Here is a 13,079-nt window from a genome sequence, read left to right as displayed (position 1 = left end):
ACCTGCCAGGTACCAGCTGCACCCCCATCTGAATGACAGAATCCGGAAAGAACCATCTCTGCACCAACAAACCATCACATGTATATGACACATGGCCAGGTAAGGAACTTCGAAAGAATAGGATCAGATGTCAAATACGCTGTTAAATAAAAAAAAAAAAAAAAAGCATGGTGCAGAATAGAGTGTCACACTCTGTTGGTGTGCAGACGCAGGAGTGGGGCCAAGGTGTGTGCACACTGGCCTACCTACAGAGAAGGTCAGGTCAATACATCTGGGACCAGTCATACCAGCTGCCCTGGACTGAGAAGCTGAGAGGCCAGGGCAGCCACAGGAGGGCTTTTTTTGGGTTGAAAACTTTTGGATTTTGAGCTGTGTAATAAAGCACATCTTCAAAATAACAAAAACGTCCCCCACTACTGCAAATGCATTCCAAGGCAGCAGAGAGCTCACAGTGGTTTCTGGAATGTATCCCCAACCTCTGGGTCTTATCAGATGAACACGAGTCCCACAGGGCACACGCCACAACTGAACGGGCTCCAGTGAAGCTCTCACCCAGGTGGGAAATCTTCCAAGACTGAACCACAGCCATGTTCCTGGCAGAGGGCCCTGGAAAAGTCTGTGCCCGGCCTGGGCTCACCTCTGTGAGAATGGTGGTTTCGTAGGACGGCTGGTACTTCTCCTTCTCCTGAGCTGTTCTTTTCTCCATCTTCTCCCGGTCGGTCTTCTGTTTCCGATCAGCTCCTTTGGGCTACAAGTAGACAAAGCACAGGGCCCAATTATTCCAAAACAGGCTAAGGAGAAAGACTCTAGTCCTACCCACTCCCTGCCTTGCCCCAGGGCCACACAGTGCGGGCAGGATCTCCTGAACAGGACAGAAATTCTCTGACCTCCCTGTGCTCCGACACATGGAATCTTGTGCCTGCCACCCGGCAAATCCCAGGGAAGTGCTTAGAAAAAAAATTGTTACTGATGCCCAGCGGTTTATGGAAAGGAATCCTGGGGAGCCAGGACATACAGCAATGCATCCCCAGGGATGTCCAGAGGTAGAGGGACACTGCATGCCTGCTGGTCTCCAACTCTGAGCACTTCTGCCAAGACCTCAGCTCGCAGGATATTGTCACAGGGTCCACACTGCAGAGTACCACCTCTGTCCCGACAAGGCTAAGTTACAGCAGGAGAGGCTGCCGATCCTGGGTGCACAGCAAACCTGAGCCACTTACAAAAGCTGGCCAGACCTCAGAGACACCATCCTTCCTGTCTTTAGGGATCAGGAGGCTGGATGAGGGCTGAGTGGCTCCTCAGAGCTGGAGACTTAGCAGGTGTAGGCTCAGGGTCCACCTGAGTACCCAGGTGAGCAGCCCCAGCCCGGGGCCCTCCTTGGCCTCACTGTCTGCTCTGCCGTGTTTCCCTGACAAGCTCCCACTCTTGTCAACGAACAGGAGAAAGATGACAGCTGCACAACTGAGCAGTTTTGCTAAGTACCCGTGGTGGCCAAAAGTCCAGGTTGGATGGCACCTTTGGAGATTTTTTTTCCAGTGCTTTCCTCCAGCGACAGTTTTTGGGTTCCCAGTCAAGGGGTTTTAGGGAAGCATCCTTCAGGGTGATGGATGCTGAGGTAGGACAGGCCTTCAGGGCCAGATGGGGACATGGAGGACAGATCAAGCACTCAGTGAGTGACAGGTGTGTGGCAGCCCTATCTAGCCATCCCTCTCCACCCCCAAGACCCTGTCCCTCAAGGAGGCCTCTCCATTGTGCCCAGAAACCACAGGTAAGGGATTACAGCTAGATCACGGCCAAGCATGAACGTTTGGGGGCCACAGCACCAGCCTCATGAGGCCTTCACAAGCTCGTGGATCAGAGCAGGACTGGCCCTTTCTTCCATAACCCCAAGACCCCATAAAGACACAGAGAGCAACTCCAACCCTTCAGGTGGACAGGGTCAGAGGGATGGTGGGCAGTTCAGCCTAGCTTCTGCACTCCTCTGTGAACACTGTGAATGAGAGCAGGTGGATGTCTGTAGCTCCCCAGAGCTGCTCCTCCTGTTGGGGACTGCTAAGGCCTCCTTTAGGAGACTTGGATATGGACGCTTCCAGCCCAGTTCCCCAAGCAGCACCTGGTGAGTGGTCCAGGAGCTTAGGGGAAAGACCCCTCGAGCCTGAGGTCCAGGTGTCCAGTTGGAGAGGGGGGGTGGTGCAGGGAGAGGGCAGAGACCCAGCCCTTGTCCCCTGCCCTAGCCACCCAGCACAGTGACTCATCCCCAGGGCACACACAGTGAACACAGCAGAATTAAAGGCAGGTGCTAGATGAGTGGTGAGCTTCCACCTGTGATAGAGGAACCCAGCTTGATGGTAGGGAAGAGGGGTCACCATAGAAAGGAACCGCAGGCCAGGTGAAGACCACCAGCCACGCAGCCACAGAGAGAGATGTCCAGGGAGGAAGAGAATGACCAGATCCCAGAGTGGGCAGAAGGCCCCGAAGCTGCAGTGCCCAGTGGATGGGTGTGTGCAGCCTGCAGCGTCGTGGTCCCCAAAGGTGAACATGCTCCAACCCCCTGGACGTGGGGACATTAATTTATGTGGCAAAGGCGGGGGCGTATGTTTGCAGACGGTATTGAGATGGTTAGTCAACTGACAGACAGAAGATGATCCTGAGTATTTAATATCTATTTTTAGTTGTAGTTGGACACAATACCTTTTTATTTATTTATTTTATGTGGTGCTGAGGATTGAACCCAGCGCCTCACACGTATTAGGTGAGTGCTCCACTGCTGAGCCACAACCTCAGCCCCCCACCCCATCCTGAATACCTTAAAAATGGAGGGAGGGAGCAGAGGACATTGGGATGATACTCTAAGGACAAGGAATGGCTCCTAACAACTCTGAGGGTGGAGCCAGGGCCCCAGGCTAAGGAATGGAGAGGCCCCTGGAGGCCTCCAGGAAGGAGTTGCAGGCCCGCTGACACCATGGGCTCAGTGTCACCCATGTCAGCTTCCTGTGCTGCCAGCACACTGTCAGATAGTCAATGCACATAAGTTTTTCTTGTTTGTTTGGAGACAGGGTCTCACTGTGTTGCCTAGGCCAATCTCAAACCCCCAATCTCAAACCCCTGGGGCTCACGTAATGAATGTGATTTACTTTCAGCCACTAAATAAATCTGTGGTAATTAGCAACAGGGATCCTCCCACCTTCCTGGGAAGCCCTCTTTCCAAGGCTTCCCGGTCCTCAGCAGGTTTCTGAAGGGTGCTGGTCCTCCAGCAGGAGAGACAAATGCCATCCTCCCTGCCCGAGGTGAGGTCAATGACAAGGTATCCAGATTGATCCAGAGGCTGCCCAGGGCCACAAGTCCTCTCTCTGCCCACAGTCCTCAGGAGCCAGACATGTCGCTGCAGGGTCCCCTGAGGGCAGACAGCATGGCCTCTTCCATAAGCTTCTGGGACTGGTGTGTTCCACGAATCCCTGCCAAGGGCTTAGTCAGTACCAGATTCTTGGGAAGATGCTACACAGGATGACACACAGCCCTGGCTTCAGGGGCCACCAGGTACTTGGAAACAGCCTCAACAGACCTGTCTTTCTCTCTAATGAGTCCCTGATTCTTGGATTTTTCAACTCCAGGAAATGGAATTTTTTCAGCAGGTTCCAATTTCACCTGGATGTGAAGAGGGGCCTATGGGGCCTGCATGCGGGCAGGTGACTCAAGGCAATTCCTCCCCACAAGGTAGCTCCACCCTCTCTCTATAGGGCCCTGCTGGAGTCACCAGGGCCAAACAGGCAGATTAGATGTGCAGGGGACAGGGCTGCAGGCCTGCATGGACAAGGGCCCTCCTCATGCCTAGATAATGACACAGGCCTTACAGCATCCCTCACCTCCCTGAGGGCATGTGGGACAAGCAGCTGGAATGCTGGCTCCCATGGCCAGGAAATAATCAGTGCAGACTTTAGATGAGAAACAGTGACAGGTGAGTGCACGGGATGAAGCAAGAAGGGGAGAGATAGGAAATAGCCTCTGAAAATGTTTTTCTAAGACATACCTTTTTTTTTCCCCCTCCAGGGCTGGGGATGGAACCCAGGACCTCTCGTGTACTAGGCAAGCACTCTACCGTTGAACTACATTCCCAAACCTTTTGTAAAATTTTTAAATTTTCAGACAGGGTTTCACTAAGTTGCTGAAGGTGGCCTCCAACTTGGTAATTCTCCTGCCTCGACCCAGTCCCCTCTTTTTTTTTTTTTGGTATCAGGAATGGAACCCAGGACCATTTAACTACTGTGCCACATCCCCAGTCCTACACCACCCCCCTACCCTCTTCTTTTTTTTTTTTTTTTTTTTTTTTGAGAAAGGGCCTCACTAAGTTGCTGAGGCTGGTTTAAACTTGTGATCCTCCTGCCTCATCCTACCAAGCCACTAGGATTACAGGCGTGCACCACCAAGCATGGCTCCAGTCCTCTTTTTCTAAGGGAAGGCCACTGCAGAGGGAAAAATGGCCAGGCCCCCAAGAAAAGAGCTGCCTGCCTTCATGGGCAACTACAAAGTGCTTGAGAGGAAATATGCAAATCCAATTCATCTTATAGTCAAGTATGGACATCCAGAGATCCCAAAGCTTCTGAAGAAAGCTGAGCAGGTGCCACAGGTGAGAAGAGGTCCCTGCAGAAAAGGGACAGGGGCAGACCCTTGGCCCAAACAGACGTGCCGTGTGCATGCCCACTCAGGGTCCAGGTAGAAGCCCTGGGGCACCCGCTCCCTCCACTCGTGGCCGGGCCTGAGAGCACGCGGGTCGACCTTGTGGCGTTGCTGCAGGCAGACATGACCCATGGCCAGGTAAAGACGGTGAGGCGGTCCTACCTTGAACACTTTGATCTGGCAGCTGGCCGAGTGTAAGTGCTCCGAGTACTCTCCATTCTCACTCTGCTTAAATGTGTCGATCTGCACCCGGAAAGGCACACCCTTCTCGCCCCCGTGCTTCCTCTGGGTGAATTCTGTGCTGATACAATGTACCTGGGAGGGGAAGGCCAGGCAGGGAGTCAGGTGGGGGCGCAGACTCCCGGGGGTCTCTCCCCCAGGGAGGTTTCCATCCCTGCCTCGGAGAGCACGCCTGCCTCGACCTTCTGGCTTTCCCAACTCCACGTCCACCCCATCAGGCCAACAGCTCCCCCATTTTCTACCTGCAGGATATGCCCTCCCCCACCTCTGTCCCTGGACCTCAGGGGCCCTCGTGATCAAATAAATGCTTGTCACTACTCCAAGCCACTGACCTCAATGGATCCACCCTCTCTCTTCACCCAAGGACCCTCCCTTGGCAAACCCTAGGATCTCAGGACAGATCCAGCACAGCCTTCTCTGACCCCTCTCTAACATCCTGGTGCCCGGGACCAGGCTCAAAGCATAACCAGGACTGTATTTCCAGTAAGTATCTGCTGCATAGAGAGCACTAGATACATATTTATGGTTAGAATGCTGTCGTAATGTTATGATAGTACAATGTTATTATAACATCATAATAGTTTTGCATACAATAAGATTAATGTAATTATAAAAAAGAAATGATCCCCTAGCTCTTCTTGAGTGAATCCCATGGAACAGACGTTGAGTCAATGGCTTTCTGATGTATAAAATGGGTGGGGGAAACGAAAAGGTTCAAAACTTGCTCAGAAATCCCAGAAGAGAGTAAGTGAGAGCCCAAGGGAGACCAGAACTCTACCACAAGGCACGGGCCACACCCTCCCCCGCTGCCCTCAGGTCCTGTACAATACAATGTGGGACCCACACCAGGAGCAGATAATGAACTAACTCATTCAATAGCAGAAACCCTAGTGGAGAAAATACTTCCAATTATTTATGCTAGGAGATACTGGTTTTGAAAAAGCTCTTATAGTCATTCCATAAGCAGACCCCAAATAGAATTCTAGAACATTCCAATAGAATTCTAGAACATTCCAAGTCCTGTCCCCAGCTACTTCTGGGACTCCGAGCAGCACTTTTGATTCTTCTCTCCTCAGTTCCCTTCAACAGAAAACCCTTCCAGATAGGCTGGTTTTGAGAAACTACAAGCTGGACCCCAAAGCTCTCCCACTCACCTGAATGAATGCAGAGGCTCTCTTGGCAGGGTCCCACAAAAACTCAACTGCATTCAGCTGGGTTGGGCTGGCCCTGGGGTCCAAGATACCAACAGACAGTGGAATATCTGCACACACACACACACATACACAAAAGTGCAACTGTCAGCCTCTCTTGAATGTTGGGGGAAAGATACTTTATCACAGTCTCAAATTCCTGCACCACAATTTGAAATGCCAAAAGTTCTGGAAGCCAGGTTTTGAATAACTCCTCCGAGGCACAGCCAGACCTGAATCAGCACAGAGCTCCTAGGAGTCTTTATCCTATTTTGTGTGAGTTGTCATTTTATTTTGCCATAAAAATATTGTGCTTGATCGCTTGATGGAAGCGTTCCCTAATGCTACAGATATACTACAGCCAACCATCACTCCAGCTTCTGAATTCCAAAAACCATCTGGCCTCCAGGGGGTAAAGGACTGGGATCCGTACCTGAGCCCCGCAAATTCCATTTCAATTGTCCATCTATCTCTACGGTGCTCACTCTTCTCCTTGATACTTATTCAAACTCCTTTATAGTTTTTGTATACAATAAAACTATGCTAATATAACTATCCTAATAGTTTCATATACGATAAGGTTGATGGAATTATAAAGAAGAAATGATCTCCTAACTTTTCTTGAGTGATTCCCATGGAACAGACACTGGGAAAAATGGAAAAAATGGCCAGGCCTCTAAGAAGGGGGTTCCCTATCTTTCTGCAAAGCTTCATTGAAACTCCCCTACAGGAAGTCTTGAATTCCACAGGACTTAATAAATAAGGGACTGCCCTAAGGGCAGGAACCAATGGTGGGGTTACCTCTGCAATCTCCCACAGGGCAGGGCTACACCAAAACACCCTGCAGGCAGGGTCCAGATGGCGTCCACAAAGAAGCCCAATGTGGCCTGAGTGCCTGAGGCTGGGACTGGCCGGGGAGACTCACCAATGTCCAGGATGCGGTCCCCAGGCCGGCTCCACCGCCAGCCTTCCAGCTGCTGGTGCTCCGTGTACTGTAGCCGGCGGTCATGGAAAACCACGCGGATGATGCTCTAGGGGAGGCAGATGGGGAACAGCTGGATGGGGAGGCCAAGGGGAACCCAAGAGAAGCCCACATCTCCACCTTTCAAGGCCTCTCCTCTTGGGGTTTCCTTTCCCGATTCTCAGGTTCCACATGCTATCCCCTCCTCTGAACCCCAATAATACTGACAATGATAAAGAAAAAAATGACTATCATTTTTTTTCAGGATAATAAACTGTTTTACATACACGTCTAATTTATAAACCCTTTCATGCAGGTGGGCAAACAAGCTCAGAATGATTTAATAAGTGGCAAAGCCGGGTTTGAATCCGATGTTTGACCCAGAGCCTGCTACATCAGCTACATCAGCCCAAGCCCCTCTGCCTCCTGCTGCCCTCCCCCCTCCCATGCTGCTGGCCTGGCTTTTCTATTCCCACTGGGACAATATGCTCCGGGAATGGAATGGAGGCTGCAGCTCACCAATGGGGCCCAAGTAGAAACCCACCTCTCCCTCCTGCTTTCCCTCCCTGCAAGCCCATGTGCTCAGACCCCAACCAACCCCTCCCCTGGAATGCAAGAGCCCCCAGAAGCTTACCTTGACATATTTAGTGTTCAGATCCTGAAAGTCTCCCAGCTTCCGGTTCTCCAGCAGCCGGATTTCATAAGACTGACCTGGAAGGGGGGGTTAAGGTACATTTTCCATTTCTGAGTTGTTTCCAAATTAGGGGTTCACCCACCTAATGGCCCTCAGTGCTCACCCAGGCCTCAAGGGACTGAGGAGTTAAATAGAAAAAAGTGCATGGCCATCTCAGCTCACTCTCTGGATTAATGACCCAGCCTGTCTGTCCAGCGTGGTTGGGCCTGGGACACCCCAAGAAATGTACCATGGGACCCTACAGGGACAGTACTCTGCAATTGCCCACAAAACAGAACCCAGGCAAATATAGTTAGCATGAAAATTACAAAGTATACCAGGCAGTGACGCAAGCCTGACATCCCAGCGACTAGGGAGGCTGAGGCAGGAGGGTCACTTAGCAAGACCCTGTCTCAAAATTAAAAATGAAATAAAAAGGACTGAGAATGTAGCTCCGTGGTTCAAACCCCAGTAACAAAGTAATAAAAATGAAAATTCCAGAACTTAACCATCTATCCTCCCCCCGCCCCCGCCAACACACACACACACACACCTGGATGAAAACAAACCACAGCTACCTAAATCCACACTACTGAGTAAATAACTGACCACGCCATTCCTGAGCACAGGTTTAAAGGAACGACAAAGCCTGTTAAACATTTTCTCTAATGGTAGAATGAAAAGCATTTTCCAGAGTTCAAGGAATTTCATGTATTTGAAGGGTGTGGGGATCCTAGGCAGTATGACATAAAACCAACACAAGCTGGTGAAAGAGTGCAAGTGGAAAAAACAGCATCCTAATAATAACAAAGCTCAACGGATCTGCAAACAGCCTGAAGACCACCCCACACATCATTGAAAAAAACCCAGCTTGCATACATAGGATACAGTGCGTCCCTGTATCAGATGATGTCAATTTTCCCCCAAGTTAAATGTTAAACTACAATTCAGAAACACCTTAGCACTCATCACAACTTAATAAGATATACAAAAATAAATTATTTAACCATTGGGATTGGAATTTTTTTTTTTTTTTTGAGTGTTGGTCCAATCTACAGCTACACCCATGCCAGGTAAGGACTCTACCAATGACCTGCACCACCCTCCCTAGCCCTTTTATTTCTAATATAATTATGGACTCATAAGAAGATATCCCTCAGTGGTGGCATCTAGTATAACTAAGGTACATTATCCAAACCAGGAAACTGACACTTGCACAATATAATTCCCCAAATTATAGACCTTGCCTGGATTTCCGTGGGATTTCTCTCTCATGTATGTGGATGTTAAATATTTGTGACGTTTTATGCCAAGTAGAAACTAGCTATTTTTCTCAAAGTGCAGATCTTCCCCTCACAACAAATACCCAAATAAGTTACCACGGAAATAAAAACTCCCATTTCTTTAGTTTGCTTTTCTTCTCTCTTTCTCAACCCAGGGGTGATCTCCCCCTGAGCTACACCCCCAGTCTATTATTTTTTATTTTGAGATTTTATTTGTGGAGGCTGGCCTAAAACTTGTGATCCTCCTGTCTCAATCTCCCAAGTCACTGGGATTATAGGCAGGCACCACCATGACCAAGTCAAGTCAGCTTCTTAAGGGAGAAAGGGAGGCTAATGGTTAAAGTATATAAATTTGGGAATGCAAACAACAAACTAGGAACAGCAAACCCAGGAGCTAACAGCTATTAAACATCTAAACAAAACAAAGCAAAAGCAAAGAAAAAAATTGATTAGAAAAATGCAAGAACTGGGGATGTAGTTCCGTAGTCGAGTGTTTGCCTAGAATACAGCAGGCATGCAGTTTGATCCTCACTACCATGAAAAGAGAGAGAGAGGGAGACAGACAGACAGAGAGAGAGAGACAGAGAGAGAGAAGAAATAGAGAGAGAGAGAGAGAGATGTATTAAGATTCCACACACGCTTCCAGTGGGTTGCACGGTGGTCCCCAACAAGCTATGTCATGTCCTACTACTCATGGAAAAGTGACCTTATATTTGGAAAACGACTTGGCAGATATAATTAAGGATTCTGGGATGAGATAATCCCGGATTATCCCGGTGAGCCCTAAATCCAACGACAAGTGTCTTTATGAGGGACACAGGAGGTGGCAGCCGTGTGACCTCAGAAGCACTGACTGGAGTGATGTGGCCACAAGTCCAGGAAAACCTGGACCCACATGACAAGCAGGAACCACCTGTTCTAGACCCTCCAGGAGCAGGTACCTGCGGATTTCCCACCTCCAATCTCCAAAACTACTGGAGAATATCCCCCAGCGATGTAAGTCAACACAGGTACTTTCTTTTGTGACAGGCTCTCTCGAAGTAGCTGGGGAAAGGACTTGGAATGTTCTAGAATTCTATTTGGGTCTGCTTATGGAATGAATATAAGAGCTTTTTCAAAACCATTGAGAGAGGCTTCGCAAAACCCAAAGTCATTCCTTCCCTTCCTCAGTGAACAACAGAATGGCAAAAAGAACAGAAAATTAAATCATTCATTCCAAATATCTGCTGAGCAACAATGACAAGCCAAGTACCCCGTGAATCCCAGGGACATGGAGGGGACCGGAGTGACCCAGGTGTGCATCATGGGGCTTCTGCACCTTGCCTCCACTGGACCTGGTGAGGTCTAGTGGCGGAGGCTGCCTGGCCTCCAAAAACAGCCCTTGTCAGTGTCACCTTATGACATGACCAGCCAGCACATCTGGGCACACGCCAAGCCCCAGCCCTGCTTAGGGGGCTGGGCTGGGTGCCTTCCACATCCCAGGCAACAGGAGCGAACCCCAGCCTCTGTCCTGCCCTCCTGCCTGCTCAGAAGACACTTGGGTCTGGCTAACTTTTTGGAAAAGGCAAATTTTTAAGATACATTTCCGGGCTCCTGAACCAGGAGTCCAACACTCCCTTTGGACATAAAAAAGAACATTACACACCCTAACTGGTTTTTCCAGTGTCCTCCGCCTTTCCTGATGAAGAATGTAGATGGCGCTGGCATGAGGCCCAAGGCCCAAGTGGTCATTAGGTGAGTTTACAGGTGCCCCAGGGGGCCAATTTGCACTGACCCTGGGCTCCCCAGGGCAATCTCAACTTAGGCAAGCAGGAGGCACCTCCTGTCTCAGGGAGAGTAGTTTCCAAGTCTGCACTAAGGGACAGCAACTCACAGTAACAGCCACCGGTCACAGCCACAGTGTGGGGCTTTAGACCAGGACCCCAGCCAAGCTTACCCTCTCCATATCAGCAGCCTGATGTGGATGCTTCTCCCTCCTATCTCCCCTCCTCACCCTGTCATCTCACACAGGTACCCTCAAGGACCCCTCCCTAGCCACACTGCTCCTCCCGGCCTTGCTGGGCCTAAAGCTGGACATCCTGCAGCCCTGTCTGTGAATGTCACCAGGACAACACACGGGGAGCAGACACTTTCCCAACCGCTCCTGCAGCTCAGCACCACACCATCGAACAGTCACAGACTTCTGAAGAAGGAGGACAGGTGGGCCTCGTTGAGCTAGGGCACAGGGCACTTCCCTGCTTGGCCAGCGTCATTTCTGGGCATGAGTGGGAGCCATGCAGTGGGCTCTGGCAGGACCCAGGGTGCAGCTATTTGGCTCCCCGCTGAGCTATCTGGGCAATAGAATAGCAAGTGCTCAAGACATGCTTTGATATTCTTTGTAGCGCTCTTCTAGGCTAGAATGGCAGAGAGTTTGCAAAGACACACTCTTGTCCTCAAAGGGTGAAAATCTTTAGGGTGCAGCAAATTAGCCAGGAAAAGGCTAGTAGAAGGCAGAATTTGGAGATTTTTCCAAGAGACAAAAGAGCACCAACTGTAAGCAATACTTATCCAGACTGGAGAGGGGGAGCGCAAGACGAGGCTTAAGGGGAAGACTGTATGACTGTATGGGCAGGGAAGAGTGGGTGGGGTTTCTACATGTAAGAGAAAGAATAATGACAAAAAAATCCCAAGAAAGAAAGGTTCAACAAGGTGGGGAAGTGGGGAGGTGAGCATCTGAGAGTCAGCTAATAGGTTCAGTCACTGGGTGCAAAAGGCGGCAGTCTACTGGGTCTACCAAATCTCCCCAAAGTCAATAACAGAAGTTAGGATTATGATCCCCATTGGCCTGGAGGAAGCAGAGGCCCAGAGGTTACCCAACTCAGGCAAGCTCACACAGCTAGCAAGCCACAGAGCCAGCAGCAGAATCTGCTTCCAGCACCTACCACACTCTGCCAAAACTTCCCTTGGTGGATGTCCTTTCCTGGGCCCAGAACATTCCCAATTGTGCAAGGTTCTCTTTCAACTTCTCCCTTGTGGAAAGCACCTGCTTCTATTATGCACACCGATTAAGCCTTAACACTGTTTGTTTGTTTGTTTCGTACAGTTTTAAACAATGATTTGAGAGGGGAAATAAATCACTGCAGGAAATGAGAGTTCTAATTCACGTTTGAATTGCAGAATTGTGACCTGTAAAATCAACAAAGATTGGTCTTAGAATTGAACCAACAGAGCAGGGCATGGGGCATGGTGGTGCACACCTATAATCCCAGCAACTCACTGAGGCAGGAGGATCTCAAGTTCAAGGCCAGCCTACATGTAACTCAACAGGCCCATTCCTGGGTTCAATCCACAGGACCGAAAAAAAAAAAAAAAAAAAAAAGAAAGAAAGAAAAAGGAAAAAAATTTTGAAAGAATCAAAACTGTATAGAGGCTTCAAAGGTCCCTTCTGGCTCTAATATTCACGGAGTCTATTCATTGTGTTTCGACTGAATTTCTTGATATTCATTTATCCTGACACTCTACCACACATGGAACCTTCCCCCCTTACCTCTGAGACTCAAGCCCTAATACAGGTGACCTTGTTTCTCTGAGAGGAACCTTAGAAGCCTCACTGATATGTAACCACGTTGTGCCACGCATTTCCTCATGCTCATTACAATACTCTCCACATTCTCTAAAGCCTGGTCTTCTGACACAAAGACAGACCCTTGGAAAACAATAGGGGGCCCACATTAGACTTAACACATATGGAAACTTGACTTATGTCAGTGAGAAAAAAGATGAGCCCTCTTTTTGCAATATTGTGGAATAGCTGGTCACCCATACAGAACCATGAATCCCTGCCTCACACCATACTCACCAATAAATCAATTCCAACTGATTGAAAGATCTGAATATAAAAATAAAACATTAACATTCCTAAAAAATGTATGAGACTATGACTGTGGGTAGGAAAGGATTTCTTAAACTAAAAACAAATAATTAATAAAGAGAACTCATGCTAAAATTCACATCTTCTGGAATAAAAGACAGCCATCTAGAAAAAGTTTCAGATCCACAGAAGACATTTGCAACCAACA

At 49.1% G+C, this 13,079-nt stretch overlaps 1 protein-coding gene across 1 annotated transcript in view; it reads right to left on the bottom strand.

Moving 5' to 3' along the window:
• The window catches only part of Tfcp2l1 (transcription factor CP2 like 1), a 53,915-nt gene that overhangs the window by 14,269 nt on the left and 26,567 nt on the right, over positions 1–13,079 (bottom strand). Inside the window, exons 3-7 of the mRNA XM_027936862.2 lie at positions 7,700–7,776; positions 7,030–7,135; positions 6,069–6,175; positions 4,837–4,989; positions 638–748 (exon numbers count right to left, since the gene is read on the bottom strand). Of these exons, the coding sequence (XP_027792663.1) occupies positions 638–748; positions 4,837–4,989; positions 6,069–6,175; positions 7,030–7,135; positions 7,700–7,776 (554 nt within the window). The remainder of the gene's footprint in view (positions 1–637; positions 749–4,836; positions 4,990–6,068; positions 6,176–7,029; positions 7,136–7,699; positions 7,777–13,079) is intronic.

This window comes from Marmota flaviventris, chromosome 11 (genome assembly GCF_047511675.1).
Source record: "Marmota flaviventris isolate mMarFla1 chromosome 11, mMarFla1.hap1, whole genome shotgun sequence".
NCBI classification, from domain to species: Eukaryota; Metazoa; Chordata; class Mammalia; order Rodentia; family Sciuridae; genus Marmota; species Marmota flaviventris.
This window is presented reverse-complemented; position numbering and strand designations above follow the sequence as displayed.